At 34.0% G+C, this 25,525-nt stretch overlaps 1 protein-coding gene across 1 annotated transcript; it reads right to left on the minus strand.

The window, feature by feature from the left end:
• Window positions 1-206: 206 nt before the first annotated feature.
• On the minus strand, window positions 207-21,808 carry LOC129228233 (uncharacterized). Its single transcript, XM_054862898.1, has 6 exons — window positions 21,615-21,808; window positions 18,019-18,071; window positions 16,082-16,192; window positions 11,661-11,708; window positions 5,010-5,066; window positions 207-379 (listed from the first exon to the last, which is right to left on the minus strand). The coding sequence occupies exons 1-6, from the start codon at window positions 21,760-21,762 to the stop codon at window positions 293-295; spliced, it is 504 nt and encodes a 167-aa protein (XP_054718873.1). The 5' UTR covers window positions 21,763-21,808; the 3' UTR covers window positions 207-292.
• Window positions 21,809-25,525: the final 3,717 nt, after the last annotated feature.

Consider the following 25,525-nt stretch of genomic DNA (forward strand, 5'->3'; position numbering starts at 1 on the left):
CGCAAACGATTTGCAACCATGGCGACGAAAATTTGACCTCTTAATAAATGTTAAAGCAAAGACTTAGCCTTATTCTCGTCGTCATGGTAAAGTCAGAGCTACATCAAATTCAGTCGAGTGAGCTTCAATAAGGAATTCGTGATTGCTCAATATTTTTTAAAAAATGCTTTTATTTCAATTACATTATAATGTATTGTTTACTGTTTCTCCATATTTATCTGCACATTTAACTGACATTCCAATATATAGAATGGGAGGAAATACAAGCTAGCGCCGCCTCTGCATGATGCTCTTATTTCAGCTTTCCCTTCTGTAGATCAACTAGAAATCCGCACTTCTTCTTTTCAACATTCTCTTCAAACAAATCACAGATACACCTCTGGAAATATTTAAATAATTATCTTAAAAAATACATAGCAATGTATATATTGACATTGTTTTTTTCATACAACTTTTCAAAAGAGAATTGGCTCAAATTGTTTATAAAGCAGAAATATAACACGTGCATTAACACAGTGCTTTAAAAAAATCACAAACTTTCAACTTTTACTTGTGATTAGTGACACATGTACAATCTGACCAATGAATAAATGAAAAGGCAAACATCCTGTTTACAGCCCGAAATGGACGCATCTATTAGTTTACAGGGGTGGTAGTTTGTTCGATACGAAAGTGCGCTTTTCCTGTTAGTTATTTAAACGCAGTTTTGTAAAAATGACAATGGGATCGTTTCCAAAATTTTGAAAGTATTTTTTTCTGAAAGAGCATGCTTAAAAACATAGGATCTGACCATTTTTTAAATAATTTATTTAAGTTCAATATTTTTAAAAAAATACTTAAATCGGTGCTCTTTTACTGTTTACACTTCTGTCGTGTGACATCACAAATGATGAAATGCCATTCAGTGTTGCCATTCACAGAACAAAATATTTGATTCGCATCTTTACTCACGTGTATTGGCAACGATATGGTTGATAGCAAGCGTAGAGCGCAATTTTAATTCGCTGCTTGATTATCATAAAGTGGAACCTAGTAGAAAGATGCGCCAAATTGCATCATTTGTGACGTCATAAAGACCACGCCTTGTTTGAAAAATTGGACATTTTAAAAAAATAATATAAAAAAAAACTGTTGGGAAAATGAAAGTATTTTCTGGGTCCATGTAATTTTTTTTTTGCTCATCCTATCCATTTCAATGACTAAAAGTAGTACTTTTGACTGAAGGAAACCACCCCATTTGTTCACAGCAATATTTTTTGTATCTAAACTATTTTCGATCTATATTTTCGCTAAAAAAATCGATGTATAATTTTACAATGTAATTTTGATCTTACCATTTCACTTTACATTTCCATACAAAATAAAAACATTTTATTTTCTGTTTGTTGTTTCCATGGAAAACTTTTTGTTTTCCACGAGTTAATTTTACAGAATGCAACAAATTAATAAGGCGCTATTGACATTATACAATGCGTGCATTAGAATCCAATTGTTATTTTCCCTTCTCCCCTGCTAGATTCATTCATATGGAATCGTCTTAACTTGGCCGATTGCCGAATTCCATGTAATTCGTGGTCTAACTGTATGTATGTATGACTCTAATATGCGCAAAGGTAGCTTGAAATCTTTTAACTGATAGAAAATGTTGCAGTGAGAAGGTAAAGTGCAGCATCTGCATAAAAGAGTATTCGAAGATATCTGAAAAAAAACGAGTTTTGGATTCTATATTAACGATAGGGATAGGTTGGAACTTGACACTGTTTTATTGTTCTTTTTTCAGCGGAAATCGAACAAGGAAATTTGTATAACAGAGGTTAAGTTCGAAAAAAAAGGCGAAAAAAAAATTTAAAAAAGAGAGGAAAAATCAAATATTTGTAGTTACTGCGCTTTACCTTCACACGGCAGAATGACACTCTATAGCTATGACACCTTATTGTGTCAAAATGATGCTCGAATTATTTACTATTTTCTAAAAAAATTGTTACGTAAAAGTTTTCCAAACTGTGTTAATACAGCAGCTAAGAACCAGTGCACAGTTATATTTTCACACTAGCGGTACCCGCACGGCTTTGCCCGTAGTAGAAAATTAAAAGGTCATTTGGTTCGCTTGTACATTTACAAAAAAATGGATGACGAATTTCTGGCCAATATGCTGTGTTAATTTGCTCGTCCACGTTATAATAGTTAAATCGTTCATGTTTTGTAAATTTACTCTTCCATGTTACGGTAATTCGCTCGGTAAAATGTTCTTAAAATTGGAGTAAAAAAATAACAAAATTGAATTTTTGAAAAATCACTTCGAAATTCTCCCCTCTGTGCTACGAACTAATTTTGTGCCAAACTTCATCAAAATCGTCCGAACGGTCTAGGCGCTATGCGCGTAGAAGACATCCAGAGATCCAGGCATCGAGACATCCAGAGACACAGACTTTCAGCTTTATTATTAGTAAAGAATATAGGGGGGTTAGAAATCAAGTTACTCTATTTCAGAAACGTAGATCTCGTTCTAATAGTTGCCGCAGCCATTTAAAATTATTTTGAAACTTTAGTTTTTATCTCTGTGAATGCAGAGCTGAAAGCCAGGGTGGACAGGTGAAAATTAAAGAGAATAGCCAAACAGTTTCAAGAAATTAGCCAGATATTTTGAAAGTTTTTAGAAGAGGACAAACTTTTCCACGTTGCTAAGCTTAAGGGGAAAAAATCACGAGATCATAAAAGAACAAAATTGCGAAAGTGCAAAACGAAGGGCAGAATCAATTCGCAACTCCAATAAACTATAGGGGGCGCTGCAGCCACTGTCTAATGGCGGATGAAAAAGGTAAAGCAAACAAATGCCGTAACTTATAACTTGCTTTGACGCTTAGTGAATGACAGTAATTTTTCATCGTGTTTGTGGGAAGCTTTCTTTTCTATTCTTCTGAAATTACATTACATCTTAAACTGTCTGAAGCCTGTAATTTACCCCAGAGAAAACACGTGGAATGTAATGTTTTACCTTTTTCTTTAGTATTGTTAATCACCGCAAGGTAGCGTATTCGAGCTCTGGAGTTGCGAATAATGTTTGATACCCTGCATAAAGGGCTACATGTCGAAGACATTCGATTTCAGAGTTGTGAAGCTTTTTCTCATTACCCAGAATCTCGTCTTAAAGTGTGGCACTAAGTATTTAAGTCTGGTGTCCTAAACAACTAAGTGTAAACTAGGGTGGTTCAAAAAAACTTTTTTTCAGCTAGAGTCCTTGACACCCCTATTTTTTTAGACTTACTAATAGTATTATGCTGTAAAATTCTTAGCTTCTTACTCAAATTTTAAGAGGGTGCTCAATGACCCCTTAATCTAATATTAGCCGTAGAATAAAAAATGCCACAAATTTAGAAACATTTAATTTCCCCAGCTGTTTTTTTTTTTTTTGTAAATGATTATTTTATTGCAATGTAAATGCATATTACTCGCATATATTATAATATGTAGCACTGTTTTTTTAGTTTAATGTATTTTTAACCCCCCCCCTTCCCATACTTATGAAGTTTATGGGAGGGGGTTGATCACCCTCTTTCAGTTGAAATAGGAAGCTAAAATTCTTCCAGTATATTTCCATCCACAAATCTAAAAATATTTAGGGGTGTCCTGTTACCTAGGAGAAACTTTTTTTTACATCTATTTTTGAACCACCCTCTAACAACCAAATTCGGTAGACCACACTCTTAAAAAATGTGACCGAAAACTTGAGACTTTAACTTGATAATTTTTACTAGGTTTCGACTTTCGTGACATTATTTTTTCCATGTACACTGTAAAAAAATTCCGAAACGTTACTGGTTATCTCCGTGGAACGTTTCGGGATTTCAGAGGTTTTCACCTATTTCCCCGCAAAATCAAGTATCTTCGCAAAAAAGTTTCCTGAATTGCTAAAAGATGCACGAATGCAGACATTTCACTGGTGTGAAAGATATTTTTTGCTACCAGTTTAAAGAATGACTGAGCATGTTTATAAAGTGTATCGGCTTCAATTTGATTACGGCCCGTCCAGATTGACTGAACTCCCAATGGGAGCAAATAAGTCACTGGATAGCTGCAGCCTTGCGAGGCAAGAAATATGGTTGGTTCTTGCTTGCAATTATTCGCGCAGCTTTGGCCATGGTCGCGGTAATGCTTCTGGACCTTTCTTGGTAAACCAGGAAGATTCTAATCAAATACATTTAACCTATTTAATTTTTGTAGAAGGTTCACGACTGGTTTAAACAGGGGATATTTCCCAGCATTTCAGGAAATACTCACTTGTATCGGAAAACGTTCCTGGTTTTTGTAAGAAATGTTACTGGTTGAAATTGGGCATATCAGCTGCCTATTATTTTCCAGGAACGTTTCTGAATCGTTTTTACAGTGTATGATGAATATTAAGCAAAACGTAGATGCACGCTTTGAAAATCACATAAAGATATTTGGAAAACAATTTATTTGTTAAAAAATTCAATCAACGGTTTAGCTAATGCTTTTGAGTTTTTTCTAACCAAGTTTCATCAAAAATAGCCGAATTGGCTAATACTAGCTAAACCTGGCAACACTGCTGGAAAACGCTAAGTCGTTTACAAACGAATTATTTTCGTAGAATTGTTTTTAAATTTAAACGAAGAACTTACTATAAATAACGCGTCACTAATATTACACAGAAATATGGACATAAAATGCACTACACTGTTAAAAATTCAGGAAGATTTTCTGGTAATTGTTACTGTAAAATGGCGGACTAACGCATCGCTGATTTTTCCGGTAATTTATACCGGAGAAATAAGCGATCCCAGCGCCAATTGGTTGCTGTGGCCTACCGAGGAAACCGTAAAATTTTACAGTAACATTTGATTTTTACGGTAATAGTTACTGGCAACATGGATGCCAGTAACAATTACCGTAAATTTTCCGGAAAATTTTTAACAGTGTATCTTTCCCCCTTTCCAAGTTCCTAAGTTTAACAATATTTAAAAATGAGAGAAATCCATTCTCTTACTTACTTTTAATTCTTGAATGTTTTCACAGGTATCTGTTTCGGATTCACCGTTGCAATTCATCTGTAATTAATAGAGAAACTTTATAGACTTCAAAAGTAAGGCCTGTACAGTGTGTTTTACACACTGTAAAAAAAATCCGAAGAGTTACTGAGTATTTCCGAGTTTAGTTTCGGGATTTTAATGGTTTTTACCCACTTTCTGGAAAAATCAAGTATCCGTGTCAAAAAGTTTCTTGAATTGCTGCAAGTCGCACGAATGCAGACTTATCACTGTTGTCAAAAATATTTTTAGCTCCCAGTTTAAAGATTAACTGAACGTATTTATAAAGTGCATCAGCTTCAATACACTTACGGTCCGTCCATGCTAATTACGCTTCCAAAGGGAGCGAATAAGTGTGGACTACTTTGCTTTGCAAGAATTGCAGGCGGGTAAAATTCTCGTCATTTACTTGCAATTCTGGCTTAGCTTTGGCCATGTTTCCTATAATGCTCTTGGAACTACCTTGGTAAATCTGGAAGATGCCGAGCTATTATATTATATATTCCAAAGTTTAGTCCAATGTTTCAGAGACACGACTGGCTTCTAACGGGAAGATTTCTGAATTTTTCAGGAAGCTTCCGGGATAATTTCAGGAAGGTTACTGAATTTTAGCAGAAAACGTTCCTGGTTTTTGCAAATTCTGTTACTGGCAGAAATTAGGCACATCAGCTGCCCATATACTTTCCTGGAACGTTTCTGAATCGTTTTTACAGTGCACGAGGAAATTTAGTAGACCCAGCTTACATTATAAAAACGATTCAGAAACGTTCCTGGAAAATAATAGGCAGCTGATGTGCCCAATTTCTGCCAGTAACATGCCTTGCAATAAGCAGGAACGTTTTCCGCTAAAATTCAGTAACCTTCCCGAAAAACCCAGAAATCTTCCCATTTAAAGCCAGTCGTGTCCCCAGAACTTAATAGTAATCTTAGGTTGTGATAATATAACAGCGTGGCACCTTCCTGATTAATCAAGACAGTATTGCAAACATGGCCGAAGCTAAGCCAGAATTGCAGGTATTAAGCATCTCGCTTGATTGCAATTCTTGCAAAGCTACGTTGTCCACACTTATTTGCTCCCATTGGGAGTTCAATCAGCATGGACGAGCAGTAACCATATGGAAGCCGATACACCTTATAAATACTCTTAGTTAATCTTTAAACTGGGAGCTAAACATATTTTTCACAACAGTGAGAAATCTGCATTCGTGCAACTTGTAGCAATTCAGGAAACTTTTTGACAATGATACTTGATTTTTCCAGGAAGTGGATAAAAACCATTGAAATCCCGAAACGTTGCACGGAAACACTCCGGAACGTTTCGGAATCTTTTTACAGTGTACGAACTCCGTGTGTACGAACTGGCGGTTAGTAGAAAGTTCAACCAGGTAGAGAAAAGTGAAGGAATCGCCTGTCATCCATCCCATGTCAGTCAACTGCGCTTGATATTCTCGTCACACAAGGCACATGTGCTGCTCATTTTCATCTCAATGAGTGTACTCAACTTTTTAGTTGATTACACTCATCGAGACATTGCCAATAAGCGTTCGCTCTACACATGAGTAAACTAGTTGAGTCAACTCTGTTCAGTTGCAACAGCGTTGCGGGGAAGCTGTTCGAATAAATTCGGCATCTTCATACACATAATGGCGAATGATCGAGCAACGCTCCTGACGTCATCAACAATGAAACTCGCTCCACGGCATGATAATTTAATAATATTTTTTGGTAATATTTGACGTGCAGGGAATTTTTTTATTTTGATGAAGCTGAACTGGATCCGGTATCTCAACCGTGTTACTGGTAAGACTCACTTTAGGAGAATGAAGAAGCGAAAAAGTAGTCAACAATGAACGCTACCTACTGGAGTTTAGGGTTAATCCAACGGAGTGAGGGTTAAAATTTCAACTATCAAAACATCCCCACACAGGCAATGGCTTCGTTCAAATGCAGAAGCAAATTTCACCCGTCATACCTTGACGGGCGATTTTCTAGTCTAAGAAGAAAAGTTGCCTCATGGGAAGGCAACGAAAAGCGTCACTCAACGTGTTGAACACAGCCTTCTATATATCAGGCCTACGCGCTGTATTGCGCAATCGATGTCACGTAACCTCAAGCAGGCGTTGAGCGGGAAAATCCCTTTAGTTCAAACAGTGTTGTGGACTTCAAGTAGCTGCTCGTTGCGGATGCAATATTGTATTTCATCTCACAACTTTAGTATCAAATAGCACAGTAATATTTATTCCAAATGTGTGAATACGTTATCAACTGTCTTATGGAGACTTGAAATGATGTTTTCTTTTTTGTTCTTTGTATTTGACTGTGCTAAATCGTTACGTTTCGTCAAGTTTACATTATAAGCCGTTGGGACACTTTGGTGGTGAAAATTTAACGTATCAAATGTTTAACATCTCCAAATATGTTTGAAGCTACTATTGTTGGATTAAAAAATGTTAAGAAGGTAAGTGTGGTTATCAATGGTTATTTTTAAGTGGAATTGATAATAAAAATATAGTAAAACCCCTCCTAAAGGATACCCCTCCTATGTGGACAGTATTTAATTCCTCGATTCTAAGGTAAAATTAAAAGGTATTAAACCTCTGTCATGCGGACACCCCTCTGTTGCGAACAAAAATTTTTGTCTTGTTAGTGTCCGTATTAGAGGAGTTTTACTGTACTTGTTAAATAATATTTTAAGGATTTTTTACTTGTAAGGGACGAATTTTTATGTATGTTTTTTCATGCTACATATTTTTATCACTTTCGATTTTAATGACGAAGCTTTTTTGCCCTCAATTTGTGTAATGATTATTTTTTGTAACTATTGTTTCAAGGAACTTTTTAATATGAATTGGCTGAAGAGTGCTGTTTAGTATATACATTAGATCGCGGTTCATTAAAAAGAGCAACTGTTTTAACTTTTAAAGCAGTTTCTCTTTCTGTAAGGTACTGTACTCTATTATTGAAAGGTACACATTTTTATTTATGTTTTTTTCATGTAATACACGTTTATTACTTTCGATTTTAATGACGAAGCTTTTTGCCCTCACTTGGTAAATGATTATTTTTTGTAACTAAAATTTCAATTAGCTTTTTAATATGAATTCTCTGAAGAGTGCAGTTTAATAGATACATGAAATCGTGTCTTTTAAAAAACACCAACTTTTTCTTTTAAACCCAGCTTCTATTTGTATAAATGTATTTTAAAATGTTGTGGAATTTTTTTTTTTTTTTGGAGGAATTCATAGCAAATGAAAAAGAATTAAAGCTTTTAACAACTATTAGCGAGCCATGCATTAGAAATGTGGTACATGACCATTACAAGCTTAGCTCTCACACCATTTTCTTGATTTTGAGAAATATTATGCAAACGATTTATAACATACTGTTGAATAAATTCTCAAAAAAAAAAAAAAAAAAAAAAAAAACTCACAGATAACTCATGATAAATCTAATTATATTTTTTACTTTGAAATATATGCATCAGTATTGTCCTTTTATACCAATTGTTTAGTTTGTTTCAATTGTTCAGATGTTTTGTAATTATTATTGGGTATTGGAGTGATTTTTTTCTCAAAAATGTATGCTGTTTTTTTGTTTGTAACAGTTAGAAATATGGCTAAATATTGGTTTATTTTATTCCATCTTATTTTTTTTTCATTTGTCTGTATTTTTATCAAAGGAAATCAATACTACTGTAAGTCATTCGTGTGAAAAATGCAAAATATTTATTAGTTTATGAATAAGAAATATGCACTTCCCGTTTATCTTCCCCGTCTGTCTTAATCATTTTACAATTTACAGTAAGCAAAATTTATTTTATACTTTCTTTTGCATTATGATTTGAAGTTGAAGTGTATTTTCTTTTTACCCATTAAAATTTTCATTTTTATTCATTATCTATATATTTATTGCGAATATAATATTTAATGTGTCATGCATGAATTTTAATTTAGTTTACTATTTAAGAACTATTTGTGTCGATATTAAAACTCGAACGATATAAATTTTTAATTTAGAGATGTATCGGAGTATTTCATGTAAAAATTAACTTTTTTTAAAAAAATGGATTATAAAAAAATCTAAATTTTTATTCACGGTAGAGCTGTTATGAAATGTAAACAAACCGCCTTCACGGGCGGCCATGTTGAATGAGCGCGCAGGCCTTGTGTTAAGATGGCTGTGGTGTTGAAAGTTAACTGTTTCGAAAAGTCGATTCCACTAACCACTTTTGTCTGACCCTCGATTACATAGAAAGGCTAATATCCGGTTTATAGGTGGAAATGGACGTATCTATTAGTTTATAGGGATATTAGTTAGTTTGTTACAGATGTGCACTTTTACCTCTCTATTATTTAGCCTTAGTTTTGTAAAAATTAAAATTTGCTCTCCGCAACATTTTTTTAATCTCAAGTATATTCGATCTATATTCTCACGGCAAAAATTAATTGATTTATTTATTCATAACAAAGTTTTGAGCTTATCCTTTTGCTGTTATGTTCCTGAACGAAATGAAAATATTTTATTTTCTTTTTGTTGTTTCCATGGTAACTATTTTTGTTTCCCCTTATTTTATTTTAGAGAGTGCAATAAATGAATAAGGCACTAGTGACATTATAAAACGCGTGCATCAAAATCCCATCGTTATTTTCCCTTCTCCCCTGCTAAATTCATTGAGATGGAATAGTCTTCACTTGGTAAATTGCCAAATTATATACAATCCGCGGTCAAACAGTAAGTGTTATTATATAACTTAAAATTCAGTCAGTTCTTGTCTTAGTACAAGAAGTTTTATCTTTGTCTCGTATGCACCACTCACGTAAAACGGATTTGACAAGGTGAGGTTCAATAGAAGTTTAATCACAAGGCTAGCAATTTTCAGTTTTAGCCAAAAACTGATTTTCCAATATATGCTACACAAATAAATTGGAGGATTTTTTTCTAATTTATTTTGGAATGAAACAGGAAAAGTTTTCGCTGAAAGTCTGAAACCTTCCTGACATTAAATTGGAATATTTCTAAAGAATTCAGTAAACTTCCCAATAAAAGTCAATCACGTTGCTTGAATAAATCAAGAACCTTCTAAAAAAAAAAACCTAAGTATGTTAATTGCAATAGCTTGGCACTTTTCTGATTCACCAGGATGGCTGTTGAAGCACTTTAGCGTGGCCAAAGTTAAGACAGAATCGTAAGCAAATATCGAACAACTTCTTTCACTGTAATTCTTGAAAAACTACAGTATCCAACGACGGCATCTTGCATTCTTTTACGCGTCTGTCAATTTGGAAGGGAAAGGGATGTGTAGCAGTGCTGAAGGAAAAACACCTCATATAGAAGCTGAATATTAATTTACACTGGTAGCTAAAACTATAATCATAACAGTGAAAAGTCTGCAATGCCCTCATACAACTTGTAACACTTCAGGAAGCTTTTAGCTAAAATACTTGTTTTTCACAGAAAACTGGAGAAAACCCGCGAAATCCCTGAATGTTGCTGGAAATAATCGGTAAGGTTTCGGCATTTTTTAAAAGTAAACAAGATTACGTTAAACTAATCGAAGATGCGAAGTGCTTATAAACCATGCTCAGTTCAACAAAAAGCATTCAAAATACGTTTTGAAAGCATGTCTAAAAATTTTGTTTCGCTTTAATATTTGCTTCAATTTTCGAGTAGGAATGTTTTATCACTCATAAAACAAGGAAACTTTAAAAGGCATTAATAGTTTGAAATGGAATCAAGAATGAAATGCCCATTCTCGTTACGAAACCATTGGCTGGGGTCTAGTCCATATTGTCCAAGATAAAACCACAGAAACTATAGTTCAGGGCTGTCCAACTGCAAAGAGCCCACGGGCCAGAATTCCGGTCACTGATCACCTGGCGGGCCGCAGTTTGAAAAAGTTGAACAATAACCTCTTACGTCTTATACAATAACAATTAACAGTTGAATTATTAATTATTAAACAATGAAACAGGATTACAAAACAATTTGCTTACATTTTAATGGGAAAACTGAGGTCGATCCGCCTTCTTTACAAGGGCAGGAATGTCAACATCGATGTAAGACCGCACAATATGTGTTGGCGGGTCGCATGTAGCCCGCGGGCCGCCTGTTGTACAGCACTGAGTTAGGGCAAACCCGTCGGCGGCGGCGTGGCGTCATAATCTTTGCTATTTATTTCTGTGTATGTCTGTAACCCTATCTCCTCCGGACTCGCAATGTCTACCGGGTCAATTCTGGTACCGTTTTATACAGGACATCCATCGAATGCCATTCCGCTCTTTGTCAGCCCATTAAACCTTAAGGAACAGGTCATTTAGTGGCAAAAAACATTAAAAGTATCAATTCTCATCCGTCACATGCTGCATTGAGCTACCGCAGGTGGTCAACGGGGTATGGTGAGCGAAGCGAGCAGAGGGCGAGCCCCCATACTGCTGTAATTAAGGATCTTCCTTCACAATGCTGCTAGGATAGGTTAACAAAAACTATGGTTTTCAGTCAGTGAAACATAGGTTTAACAGCAATGAATAAATTAATTTCCCCTTAAAACTTTAGATTTTCTTTTAAAATAATTTGTATACATTGTATATAGTAAAGATACGTAAATGATTTACTTACCATATAATAATCCAAAATTTTCTTCACTACGGCAGTAAATCCTTCTTTCTGCATTGAACGTGAGAGGAAAAAAACACAATTTATCACAAAAAATGAGAGAAAAACAGAATGGTCCAAGAACTAGTAGATTTTTCTAAACCTTATACATAACTATTGAACTGTTTACCAATGCACGATGCGGTTTGCACAGGTCTGTTCAGAATGGCTGCGTCAATAAATTTATAAAATCAGTTTCAAGGCTGAACTGAAGCAATCACGATGGTTGCTTAAAAAGATTTCTCTCTTTCACTATACTTGAACAAAATTGCTTTTAAATTTGAACATACAAATCAGCAATGCTGAAAAAAGATTAATGATAAAAAAGGAAAAAAGTTATTCTTTCTTTTTGTGAAATACATTTATTTTAAAATGAAAGTCCATACCGATTTTTTTTTTCCTAAATAAGTATAGGTGCTCAGAAAATATGTTTTAACTGTCGAAATTTTCACCTCAAATAAATTTTAAAACCAAAAAACTTTAGAATAAAATATAAAAAATGTTTTTTTTTTTTTATTTAAAGACATTTCTATAAGTTTAGATCGCACTAAAAAGTATGAAATAAACTAAGTTCAAGATTTCTTGATTGACACACCCAAAAGTTGAAGTCAAACTTTATATGTGTATGTCTGTTACAATTCTAAATCAGCCTATTAAATTATAACTAAATGTTTGAGAGAAGAAGTATAGGCAGTATAGTAAAAGCTATTCGTACAGAGCTGTATACCGACTATTTGTTCTCCCAAAATTTTAATTTAAATTTTTGCTGGCTGCTTTAGAATTGACATAAGTACACATAGATTAAGATCGACTTCAAATTTTGTGTGTTGCAATCAAGAAATAATGAACTTACTTTATTTCAATTTTTAATGCGATCCAAGCTTTTAGAAATGTCTTTAGAGTTAGAATTTTTTTTATATTTTATTCAGAGCATTTCTATGCAAACTGCATCGTTTTGTTTTAAATAACTTAAGAATTATAAGGTTTAGAAATGTCTACTGACTTGGACCAAAACGTATTTCTAGACACAGAATGCAGTGTTTATCCAGTCTGAATGAAAAAAAAATATTTTTTGAGATAATCATATTGTTACGATTTCGGTGCAACTTCAAACTTTCTTTAAATGACGACACAGTTCTTGAGAGAAACACAGGAGATTTATTTACAACTATGTACAATAAATATCGTTCGCAACTGCTAAATTAACCATAGCAATTTAGCAAATATCAGTTAACACCGTAAACTAAACAGTTACACTCGTATTTACATCAAACATACGCAAAAACACAGCGCAAAGGCTAATACACACTTAAAGCGGAACGACTGAAAACGAGACTCCACAGTTAGAAAGCAAAGCTAACTCTCCTTTCATTCACAAGACGCCCGGCGTTTTATACCTAGCAAAGAAAGATCCGGAAAATCTTACAATGTTCTACCAATTTCTCATATTTTCTTTCAATTCCATTCACAAATCTTATCGTTCGGAAATGGGGGGACCATATACTTCATTCAAGTGTGAGGGGGCTTGTATATGCATTACAAGAAACTATTTACAGATTAAGTTACTGCGATAATTTTAGATGACAGTTAGTGGAATAAACGCTAAATTTACCCAGATTACAACAAATTAATCATAAAAATAACTACTATTTTCAGAATTTGTAACCATACTTTCTCTCCTCGAAAGCATTTTCACATCTTTATTAAGGGAACCGGGACGTTCTCGGCAACGAAAAGAGTCAAATTTTTAGTTGCAAATCACAAGGTGTTTATTCGTTTTAAAATCAAGTGTGACTTAAAAACTATTTTGTAGAGAAAGAATGTAATCTTATCATCATAAACCAGTAAAAATATTTTTTTTCCTTATAGAATATATTTTTGAATAGTAAATAGAAAATATATTTTTGCACGATAATTTGAAAATTTATGACTGCAAATAGGTACGCTTAGCAAATACAATTCTGAATTAAATCACTCTAAACTTTAATAATATACAGGCAAAAGGTCACAAATTACAGTGAGCCTATTAGTTTTCAGTTACCTTCAAATTAAAAACCACAAAAAATGTTAAAATATAGTATTTTATAAAATCCCGAAAAAGTACGATATTTTTCGCTAAAATTAGCCTCTTAAAAATACAATAGTACCTAAACAAAAGTAAAAATATGTTTAACACATGCAAAATGCTTGTATATGTTATAATACAAAGTTTCATAATCATACATTGATATGAATTTTATGTAAGCGTACCTAAAGTTAAAAAAAATGTGTTTTCTGAAAAAAGGGAAAACGTGTTGACCTTGACAATGCTGGTAAGCATGCGATATACTTCCCAAACTGCTTGCACCGAGGCATTTTCTAAGTTTACGTTATGTAAATAGAAAAAAAGAGTAAAAGTAACTGGATCATGAAATATTTGATGAAAGAAAACAATAGTTTGTGTCAACATTCAATTCAGATATCATCCCTTAAAAAGGGGCGTGGCTTTTTTGTTTACATTTTAAATAGTAAATTAATTAGCTTTCGGAGTTTGATACCCACACAATACATACATTTTTGGAATTGGGGAAGTGTGCCTTATTTTATGCAGCTAAAATTGAAAAATCAATTTTTTGAACGTATAAAACGTCCCGGTTCCCTTAAAGGGATGGGTTAAGGTAGGTTTGACACGTGTGACACAGGGGACAGGTGGTTTCGATTTCTTGAAGAAATTATCACATCATTAATGTTTGTATGTCATTTTTCATTTGGCGTTATTCAACTGGCAGTAAAAAACTACGTAAGACTAAATTTATTCGAAGTTGGTAGGAGACTTTGGACGCTCATAAAGAAATATGAAACCATAGAGCCTATAAATGAGAAAGGAAGCCAAAACATATTTCAAATTGCAGAACACCGCTGTCATCGGTTTTGATGTTTGATGTATGACCTTCATCATTGAAGATAGCCGCCAGCTTTAATGTGCAAGAAATATGAATAACGTAGGTGCCCATATGCAAAATTATAAGGGGAGAGGCTCAGATATTTCCCCAAGGGCACCCATATAGGGGGGCAAGAATGGCTTGAGCCCCCCTTTGAAATGAGAACTTCCTTGCTTTTAGTGCTTTTTTTTTATTGCAAAAATGTATAAAAATTTCATTTCCACCCATTAATGAATAAGTTATTGAAAATATCAAATTTTAATGTCTCCAATCTGAACTGAAATCGGTTTCCATGGGGAAAATATTCTGCTAAACCATGGGGAAAATTTTTGAGCACCCCCCCCCTTAAAATTTTACATATGGGTGCCCTTGTATTTTCCCCATGGTTTAGCAGGATATTTTCCCCATGGAAACCGATTTCAGGACAGATTAGAGTCATTAAAATTTATCATTTTTGATAACTTATTCATTAATGGCTGGAGAAGAAATATTTTTACATTTTTGCAAAGGAAAATGTACGAAAAGCAAATAAGTTCTAATTTATAAGGGAGGGGGGCTAGAGCCCTTACTTGCCGCCGTATATGGGCACCCCCCCCCCCCACCCCGTTGATAAATAATGATGATCCGCTGCAACTTAGTGGCATAATTTCTATATCCAGTGGTTCTTGGCCGGAGGCCTAGATTCAATTTAGATGAATAGTATACATCGGCAATGCGCTTTTTTAAAAATCATTTACTACTGGTTCAGATCTAATTTCAATGTATAGGACTCCTAGCAGAACGTATTAGCTCTTCATACACAGCCACATTTAACCAAATAAATGTTCGCATGAAAATTGGTCATTTTGGTTTCAAGTGAAGTATACGAAGTAGTCACTAAACAGCTGTTTTGAGGCTTTTCTTTTCTTTTTAAAGGATCTTTTCTTTATTTACGTTGATCGTTCATGGCATACCTGTTTTATCATTCCTTATGTTTGACAAATTTTTTTTTTCTTTCGTTCTTCGTGTAAACAGACTAGAGTTAAAAAATAAACTGAAAGCCCATGTGCGACTAAATTCGGCGCATGCGATTCCTAAATAAAAATAGCATCATATAGGCTTGGAGTCGATGGACAGGACAAAAATTTAAAAATATTTGCCAAATTACTATCAGTTTTGCCAAGATATTTTGGCGCCAATTGGTGACCTTTATCGACATTTACAACCATTAAGATCAATACTGTTCCTTGACCACTACGAGATCACTAAACTATGATGATGCCTTCCATCCAACAGCCAATCATAAGTGGCCGTCAGGTGGATATGCATACATACATATATGTATATATAGACTGTTGAATTTTAGTATTATTGATAGAGCGAAAATATAGGTATTACAGAAAACATTTTCCACGTCACTGGGATGAGAAATTCTCATATATAAAAATTAAAATACAAAAAATTAAAATTTTAGGAGATACAAACTCTTTGATATTCTTCCATGCCGCAAAATTTTTCTTGAAACTCGTCAATATCGTTTGTATTTATAATACCTCGTGAACCGTCTTTTATCCATTGAAAGACTTCACCTCTGCTCTGTAAAACATATTTGTTAAAATTATATTGAAATGGAACTATTAAGAGTACAGTATAACCTCGATTTAAGGATTGTCAATTGACTGGAAAAAGTTATCTTTAAATCAAGGATGTCGTTAAATCGAGGGGCATAGACATTTAATACCGTCAAACCCGGAGCAGCGCTATGTGTCATTAAATTGAGGAAATCGTTAAATCGGGTATCGTTAAATCGAAATTATACTGTACGTTTAAAATTATCAGAAATTTGTGAGAGAAATAATGGAGGTTCGACCTATTTTTCACAAAAGCAGTTTTTGAATTTTATTTTATTGCGAGAGCATTTTCAAGTGGACATAATGTATTGGGAAAGCAGCTACAGGGCAGGTCCTGCAAAAGACTGACTGTTTTCAAAAATGTATAATAGGAGAACGGTTAATGATAAAAAACAAATTCTTGCAAAAAAATTCATGTGGTGAGCCATAATTTTTCCCCCCTCAGAGTTCCAAATGTTAGCGCAAAAATGTTTCAATAGATGGCGCTGCACATAGTAAGCTGGTAAGTCAAAAAAGAAGAATTGAAATTCACCGATTTTCCCTCCAATTGCGAAATGGGATTACAGCCGACGATTGTTTGAAAATATTGTACTGTTCTTTTGTTCATTGTTTTCGAAAAATTATGTTCTAATTTTCTATATATCTTTTGATTTACGGGCTTACTATCTGCAGTGCCATCTATTGGAAAAATTTTCAATTAAAATTTGTAACTCTGGGGGGGGGGGGGGAATTACGACTCACCACATGAATTTTCAGCAAGAATTATGTTTTTATCATTTACAGTTTTCTTGTTATAAATTTTTAAAAACAGTCAGTCTTTTTCAGGATACCCTGTATTTGCTCTGTATTATTTAAAAGTAACACCGCTGCAATTAGATTAATGTTATGTTTGTCCTTTATTAGTAGTTTTGGATTGCACGTTTTTTTTTCCGAAATTTAAAATTTCCCCTTCCTTGAAATATGTCAAAAGGTATGATTGAAACAGAAAACCAAGAGGGAAGAAAATTTCGTGTCGGTGAAACTAGAATGACACCCTAGTTTCAGAACTTTAATATAATGTATTTTAAAAATGGCAATAAACTCACGACACCATGAAACCCCCCTTTACGACACCTTTAACCCCCGACATACAAAGGAAGGGGGTTATATGTTTGACGTGTCTGTGTATCGGTCTGTGGCACTCTATCGCCTAAACGGATGGAAAGATTTTGAATATATTTTTGTTTTGTTCGGAAAGAGAGTTGATCGAGAGTGCTTTTAGATAGGTTGCGTCTTCGGATGACAATTATCAACGAAACGAGGATATTAATTAAAAACCTCTAAAAGGTTTTTCGCAATTATTGCAGCGAAAACATATTCAAAAATCTTTAAAAAATTGTAATCAAAATAAAGGGTAATTTTTCCTGTGTCTGATGGAATGTGTTTGGAATTTCCATGTTAGTTCGAATTATAACATTTTTTTAAAGCAGATTTTAAATACGGCAAAGCCTTTATTCACGCGAATGGATCTCGAATTCATTCTTGGCCGACAACGAAAGAAAATGCATTGATTTAATATTTTATCTGTTGCCAACTTATATTTGTTAACAAATAAAATACTTGTAATTGATTTTAAATAGTAAAGGCTTTCAAAAGGATTTTCAATTTTTCCTCTTAATTTTTCATTTTCGACTCAGTCGGGGTTTTCTTATTTTATTTTTTTTTTCGTTACTTGTTTTTATAATTTTCAAACCCAGAAAGCATTTTATCTTATTGTTACACCAGTTTTATTACAGTATATGAAAGAACTACCTTTTTTTGAAGTAACTGCATACATTCCTTTAGTTGTGTTTTCATCTCGACCCCTATACCAAATTAGAAAAAAAAAGTTAGTATTTTATTAAAAACTAGTAGGTTAGTATTGTAAGAAATAAGTGTCACGGGGTCACGTAATTAATATCTTTTTTTGTCTAAAAACTATACATTATATGCCTTTAAAGCACCCTTTCCCTCCCTGGAAAATTTGAAATGACGGACCTGCTGTAAGTAAAATTTGATACTTTGAACAATGCATATTTTTGACTTCAGATTTTCATTTACTATCATCCAACATGTTTTTTTTTTTTTTTGTCCCTAATCTTTGAAACCGAGTTATTTCGCCAAGGAGACAACTTATGTAGTATGTGCCGTTCCTTTTTAAAGTGGTGTACCTCCATACTTTTTTAATGCATATTTGTTTGCAAAATAGTATCACATTAAGTAATTAAGTGATATATTTCAGGCTAAAAGTGAAGTTACTCACTTTTCCAAAGATAAAAAATGCCCAGTGAAAAATAGTTGCTGAACACTTGTATTTTTTTCTTTAGTAAAATATTGTGAAGGGCTTAATATAACAAGGCATGGTGAAATCATTTACGAGGAAATACACCACTTTAATAATAAACGACACGTATCTTTCGTTAAGCTGTTCATCAATAAAAATATAATATAGCAATAGCAATAATAATGGTAGTTATAATATTAATCAGGCTAATAGCAACAATGTATAAAATGTTTATGTTTTAATTTTTAATGAAGTATTTTTTCAAAATATTGCAAACTAACTCTTGTTAATGCATTAAAAAAAAAAACATTCTAAGCTTACTATTTTGTAAAACGAAGTTTAGCATCGAAGTTTTTCAAATTTAATGCAACTTACTTTAAATATATTTAAATCTCATTTTTCTCATTGCTGAAGAAGTTCTGAATAGTAAAGCCACATTTTTTTTTTAAGAGGCTCTCAAAGTTTTCTCTTATTTGGTCAATGGGGTCGTTTCCAAAATTTTAAAAGTGTTTTTTTCTGAAAGAACATGCTTAAAAACATAGGATCTAACCATTTTTTCTAAATAATTTGTTTAAGTTTAATATTTTTAACAAATTACTTAAATCGGTATGCTTCATTATTCATACTTCTGCCGATGACATCACAAATGATGAAATGCCAATCAGTGTTGCCATTTACAGAACAAAATATTTAATTCGCATTTTTACTCACGTGTATTGGCAGCGATATGGTTGATAGCAAGCGTAGAGCGCAATTTTAATTCGCTTCTTGATTACCATAACGTGGAAACGCGGTACAAAATGTGCCAAAGAGCATCATTTGTGACGTCATCAAGACCACGCCTTGTTTGCAAAATCGGATGTTTTAAAAAACTAATTAAAAAATAACTGTTGGGAAAATGAAAGAATTTTCTGGGCCCATATTATTATTACTTTTTTTTTTTTTTTTTTGCTTATTCTAACAATTTCAGTGACTAAAAGTACTACTTTTGACTGAAGGAAACAACCACATTCAAAAGTTTTTTCCCCCGAAAAAAACTGCTAAAAATGATAGAAATATTTTTGGACAGAAAATAAATGTTTAGGTTTAGGATAGGTTATTTTTTGCAATTTCAACTGTGGGGAACGAACATAGCTTAAGGTTAAAGTAATAAAAGAAATTATTATGTAATCAAATTGTTCCCAATTTAATCGGATGTTTGTTTTAAAATTCAAAATGCTGAAATTTAAATTGAATCAAACTATCATACTTACAAGTATAAGAATGGCTTAAAAATCAGCTTGATAGTAAAAATGAATATACGTATTACAATTTCCACACAAAACCACTGCTTTACACACGACAACTTATTTTGCAAATGACAAATGCTGCAGGTTTATTTCATACTAGTGGTACCCGCACGGCTTTGCCCGTAGTAGAAAATGAAACGGTCATTTGGTTCGCCTGTATATTATCAAATAATGAATGATGAATTTCTCGCCAATGGGGTTGTTTCCTTCAGTTAAAAGTAGTACTTTTAGTCACTGAAATTGAGAGAATAAGCAAAGAAAATAACGTGGACCCAGGAAATTCTTTCATTTTCCCAACAGCTATTTTTTAATTAATCCTTTAAAATGTCCGATTTTGCAAACAAGGCATGGTCTTGATGACGTCACAAATGATGCTCTTTGGCGCATTTCGTATCGCGTTTCCACTTTATGATAATCAAGAAGCGAGTTAAAATTGCACTCTACGCTTGCTATCAACCATATCGTTGCCAATACGCGTGAGTAAAGATGCGAATTAAATATTTTGCTTTGTGAATGGCAACACAGAATGGCATTTCATCATTTGTGATGTCATCGGCAAGAAATGTAAATAATGAAAGCTCACCAATTTAAGTAACCTTTAAAAAATATTAAACTTAAACAAATTTTTAAAAAAAATGGTTAGATCCTATGTTTTTAAGCATGTTCTTTCAGAAAAAAATACTTTTACAGTTCTGGAAACGACCTCATTGGCTATATTCATTTGCTTGCCCATGTTGCGGTTCCACGTTATGATAATTCCGTAATGTATTCGTCCACGTTGTGATAATGTCCTCGGGAAAATATTCTTAAAATTGAAATATAAAAAGAACAAATCGAATTTTCGAAAAATCGCTTCGAGGTGCGCACCCTCATACTACAAACTAATTCTATGCCAAATTTCGTGAAAATCGGCCAAACGGTCTAGGCGCTATGCGCGTCACAGTGATCCCGACAGACAGAGAGACTTTCAGCTTTATTATTAGTAAAGATATGGTAAATAAATTTAGTAATATTGCCTTGGGCAAGTAAAGGGCAGTATCTACAAATTTATTTTTCATTGTTTCACATTTTTGTCGTCTATTGTACGTTAGCTTTTATTGTATTGCTTGCTTATTTGTTAGCTTGCCTATTTCATTTCCGCTGGAAGAAAAGAAACGTCTAATTCCAACCTTTCCCTATTGTTAGTATTAAATCAAAATTTGCCTCTTCAAGTATCTCGAAAACTCATTTCTGCAGATACTGCCGTTTACCTGTCCACGGCAGTATAAACTAGCTTATCTATTTTTACTAGAATGGAACTCAAACGGGCATCTTTATCTTTTTTTCTTTACTAATGCTTAAGCTGAAAGTCTGGATCTCTGTCTAGATGTCTGTGACGCGCATAACGCCTAGACCGTTTTCAAGAAATTAAGCACAAAATTTGTTTGTAGCTAATGGTGTGCACCTCGAAGCGAGTTTTCGAAAATTCGATTTTGTTCTTTTTCTATTTCAATTTTAAGAACATTTTACCTAGCAAATTATTATAACATGGAGGAGCAAATTATCATAACGTGAACGAGCAAATTACTATGACGTGGACGAGCAAACTACCATAACATGGGCGAGCAAATTAATTTTTCAAATTTGCGAGAAATTTATCATCCATTATTTGTAAATATACAGGCGAACCAAATGACCTTTTATTTTCTACTACGGGTAAAGCCGTGCGGGTACCGCTAGTTAGAAGTAAAACTACGCGTATGCGTAAATTTGCCTCTCAGGTACGGGCAAGTGCGTGAAGTGGTTGATTAACTTACCTAATGCACAATTAAGATCGCGGAAGCATGGATAATAATTTGCTTCTGAGTCGATGGAAGAGTCTGCGGGCTCAGACAGAAACCACAATTTCAGGGCGTTGACGTCACTCGTGAAAAGTAAAATTAAAAACAATGCCTTTGAAAGCATGCTTTAATCTACACCCGCTTTCACGTTAAGAATCAGAATTCGGACCTCTTCGAATACTGCACTATATGAAATATTTACCGAATTTTGACACTGAACGAACTTCATTCTTTAGGTTTAAATGCTGACTAAACACGAAAAATAGCGTAAGTGTTTATTCAGCTCACAAAGGGAAAAATCCATACGCTGATGCACAAGAGAAGAAGGAAACAGTTTAACCAAATAAAGTTCTGTTTTATAATTCGTGTTTTAAAATGAATTTGCGTTTATCTCTCGCACGATACCTGATTCTCCATACGTACTATTAAAATAAAAATAGAAATGTTTTGGAAAACAATATGTAGTTAGTGTTCCTAACTTTTGCCAGTAACGTCTATGGCAAGTTTCCTCTAAAAATCAGTAATTTTCTTGAAATTAACATGGAATAGTTCTGAAAAACTCAGACACCTTCTCAATCAAGGGCAGCCAAATTTCTGGAATAAATCAGGAAATCTTGAAGATATTTTTATACTAATCGCTGGACATCTTCCAAGTTTCCCAGGAACTTTACTAGACCAACTACGGAAAAACTAAGGTAGAATTGCAAACACCTGTCGAAATGTTCGTTCGCCTGCACTCCTAATTAGAACCCCCTTGAAAGAGACAGGCCGACTTATCCGATATTTTGGTTCCAAGACGGCTTTGAATCCAACCCTGTCTCTGGTATTTATAATTACGTCGTAATATTCCTTGGTTGCTATGACGTAAAACAATTGATGATAAGTTGAGTGAAATGTCACTTAAAGTCAATCTAAAAAGATAACTTAATTCACAAATTCAATTAAAATGTTTCGGGAAATGTTTACTGTAATAGACCATTTTTTCACACCTTTTTGTTTTTCGTTTATATTATTTAAATCTTCTTTATTTACAGAATCAAAAATTAAAAGATCCATCAGGCAACACATCTATAGTTTGGCCACTGGTTTTCTGCAAAGAGGCTTTTGTACAAATACTAATTTTGCCACCCCACAATTTTGGAACCAAAATGTCGGATACGTAAGCTCCTCTTATGTATTGGTCTTATCTCTACTAAAGCTGCAACAAAAGATTGCTTCTCATCCTTGTTTAAGTTACAGTGGAATAAGGACGGGCCTGTAATGAGCCGAATCTGAAAGACCTTTAAAGAAGCTGCGAACATCTTCGTACTGTTAGCTAAGAATGTTTTTCACAACCGTAAAGAGGCTACACTTCTGTAACAATTAGAGGGAGAAACGTTTTCACGAATATACTGGTTTTTACTAGAAGCTGGTGGAAACCCGTGATATCCCGGAACGTTGCCCGAAAATAATCAATGGGAACCAATTTTAGAAATTTATTATTAAATCGCGATTTTGACAAAGGATTTTGCACACAAAGAACTTTTTGCTGACTTTTAAATTGAATAATAAACTGTACTATTGCAAGAAGGGGAAAAAGGCAATTTTCATTAATTTTTAATTTATAGAGAAACAAAAAATAGTTGTGATTTACGAAAGCAAAAAGAAAACAAAAAATCAAAGTTACTACACTTAGAGAAATTTGAAAGACTTGTGAAATTATTTCTTCCGCGAAGAAAGATTACATTTGGATTCCCCATAATGATAAAAACATCTTGAAAAATGATGTCCGGTTCCACTATTTTCTTTATTTAGTTCTAAAGGGCATCAATCAGAGGCGATTTTTCCCATTACAACCCCCAATTTCTTCAGAAAACGAAGAGGTAAGTTCATTTAAAGAAGGGTAGAGTAGGATAATTACGCTCAGCTAGTAATGCAAATTAGCTGATAGCAAACCATTTTTAAAGTTTTGCAGTTATAATGCGGTGAAAAATATATTGATTTTTCGCGTAAATTTGACAGTCGCTCTTTTGTTGAAGCGGCAATGCCCTGCTAAATTTATTTCGACGAGTTTGCTTCAGTCAGTATCTTTTTTGCTGAAACTCATGATACTTCCTCCCTGACGCTATAACCTAAAGACGCTATAATAAATTAATTATGGGACCTAGGGCCCATATAAAAAGTTAAATTTTGTATTTTTTAACTTATTTATTTTTGCTTCAAACTTTCAATATCTTAACTCTGCATCTGATTTTGAACATTTTTGCCATTGGAAGTATGAATCTATGACTAACGGTGGGAAAATAAAGGTCTTGCTGGTTAAAACGGAACACTCTGTACACCGATGTTCATGTGGTTTACGTTCAATTCCCCCGCGACTTTCTTGCATTATCTTGAGCATTTTGTACTAATGAAGAAGCTCCATTGTATCCTTGAAGTACCTATGTGCTGTATTTTCTCTTCAATTTATGCTTTATTTATGTTGGTTGTGGTGAATTGTTAAAGGTTTATCTATCGTTTAGGAGAATGACGTACATGACACCATTCAAAACCACTTTGAGCAAATGGACCTTAATTTTCTTGTTCGCCTCCATGGTGTGTCCGAGCGTTTGCTCCTTTCTGCCAACTGTGTGCACCCTAGAACAACTCATGCTGCGACTTCCTGCTGTTGTGTTGCAATGGAGGAGGTGGAAGCAGCAGAGGAAATGGAAGCAGCGGAGGAAGTGGATTAAATGGAATTCGTGGAGGAAGTGGAATTGGTGGAAGTAGTAATCTCTTAGGTGAGGATAACCTTATATATTTATATCGATGAAGACAAACTTTTTTTCATGTTAATAATCTAGATTTCAAAATTTATTACGTGTTGGTTCTCCTTGGCAAGGCCGACGAGAGACTATGTCCTCGAAGTCGCAAACTAGGGACCCGTTTCTTGCAGTTGTTTTGCTCTGAATTGGAAAAGTATAAATTTGACAAGTTTTATGAGGGGAAGGAGTCAGGTGACCAGACGGACAAGAGGCCCACCTTGGCTCTCCGCGGCCCTCCTCCTTGACCAAAGGATAGTAAATTGATTGTCCTGAAGTTTTTAATTCATTGAAAATTTAAATGAAATATAGTGCGAAATTTGTCGGGGGGAGAATAGAGAGTATGGTGAGGTGTGATACTTTGTGACAAAAGGGGGGAGTAAAAGCATTGATAAATAATGTGACAGCAATTAGATGTGGAAGTGAAAATAGTGAAACAAGTTTAATTAGTGGAAGAAACGGAAGGAGTGGAGGGAATGAAATCAACGAAGGAAGTGTGTGGTGTCAGTGTATTAAGCGGTAACCATTGGATTAAGTGGAACCGGTGGAGGAAATGGAACATGCGGAAATAGTAGTCTCTTGGGCGAGGGTAACTTGAAATTCATATCATTAAAAATTAGGTTTTCAGAAAATGATCTAGATTTTCAAATTTATTAAATGATCTCCTTAGTAAAATTATAGTATCTTGATTATCACAAAGTTTTAATGCATTGAATATTGAAATGTAATGTACCAGGGGTTCCTCGACCTGTGAGGCGCGTCTTCCTAGAGAGGCGTAGAAAAACTTCAAAGGAGGCGTGAATTTTTAAAGAAAAAAAATTAAATAGTTAAATTTAATGTAACAAGCTCGATTTTGTGGCCACTTGAGAATAATTTTGATTACCTCAAATTGATTTTTATTAAGTTGTCTCAATTTCAATGAAATGACATCTGCCTCCAGCTCGGTAATTCACTATTCCAGACTGATCAGTCCGTAACATAGACTAAACTGCTGTCTCTGGTTGTGGTGACCGATCTGAAGGTATATTTTATTTAATCTTTATTTAGTTCATTGGTCTCTTAATTTAAAACATCGTGCGTCAAATAAAGTTATGTGTAACAATATTA

The sequence above is a fragment of the Uloborus diversus genome, chromosome 8, assembly GCF_026930045.1.
Source record: "Uloborus diversus isolate 005 chromosome 8, Udiv.v.3.1, whole genome shotgun sequence".
Lineage (NCBI taxonomy): Eukaryota > Metazoa > Arthropoda > Arachnida > Araneae > Uloboridae > Uloborus > Uloborus diversus.

What these genes read in the sequence shown, in the direction of transcription:
- LOC129228233 (XM_054862898.1), bottom strand. Translation starts at nt 21,762, where the DNA reads ATGCTTTCAAAGGCATTGTTTTTAATTTTACTTTTCACGAGTGACGTC. An exon ending in AAATTTTGGATTATTATATG is followed by an intron (nt 5,067 to 11,660) that starts GTAAGTAAATCA and finishes TATTAATTACAG; the next exon opens with ATGAATTGCAACGGTGAATC. An exon ending in AAAACATTCAAGAATTAAAA is followed by an intron (nt 380 to 5,009) that starts GTAAGTAAGAGA and finishes AAATATTTCCAG; the next exon opens with AGGTGTATCTGTGATTTGTT.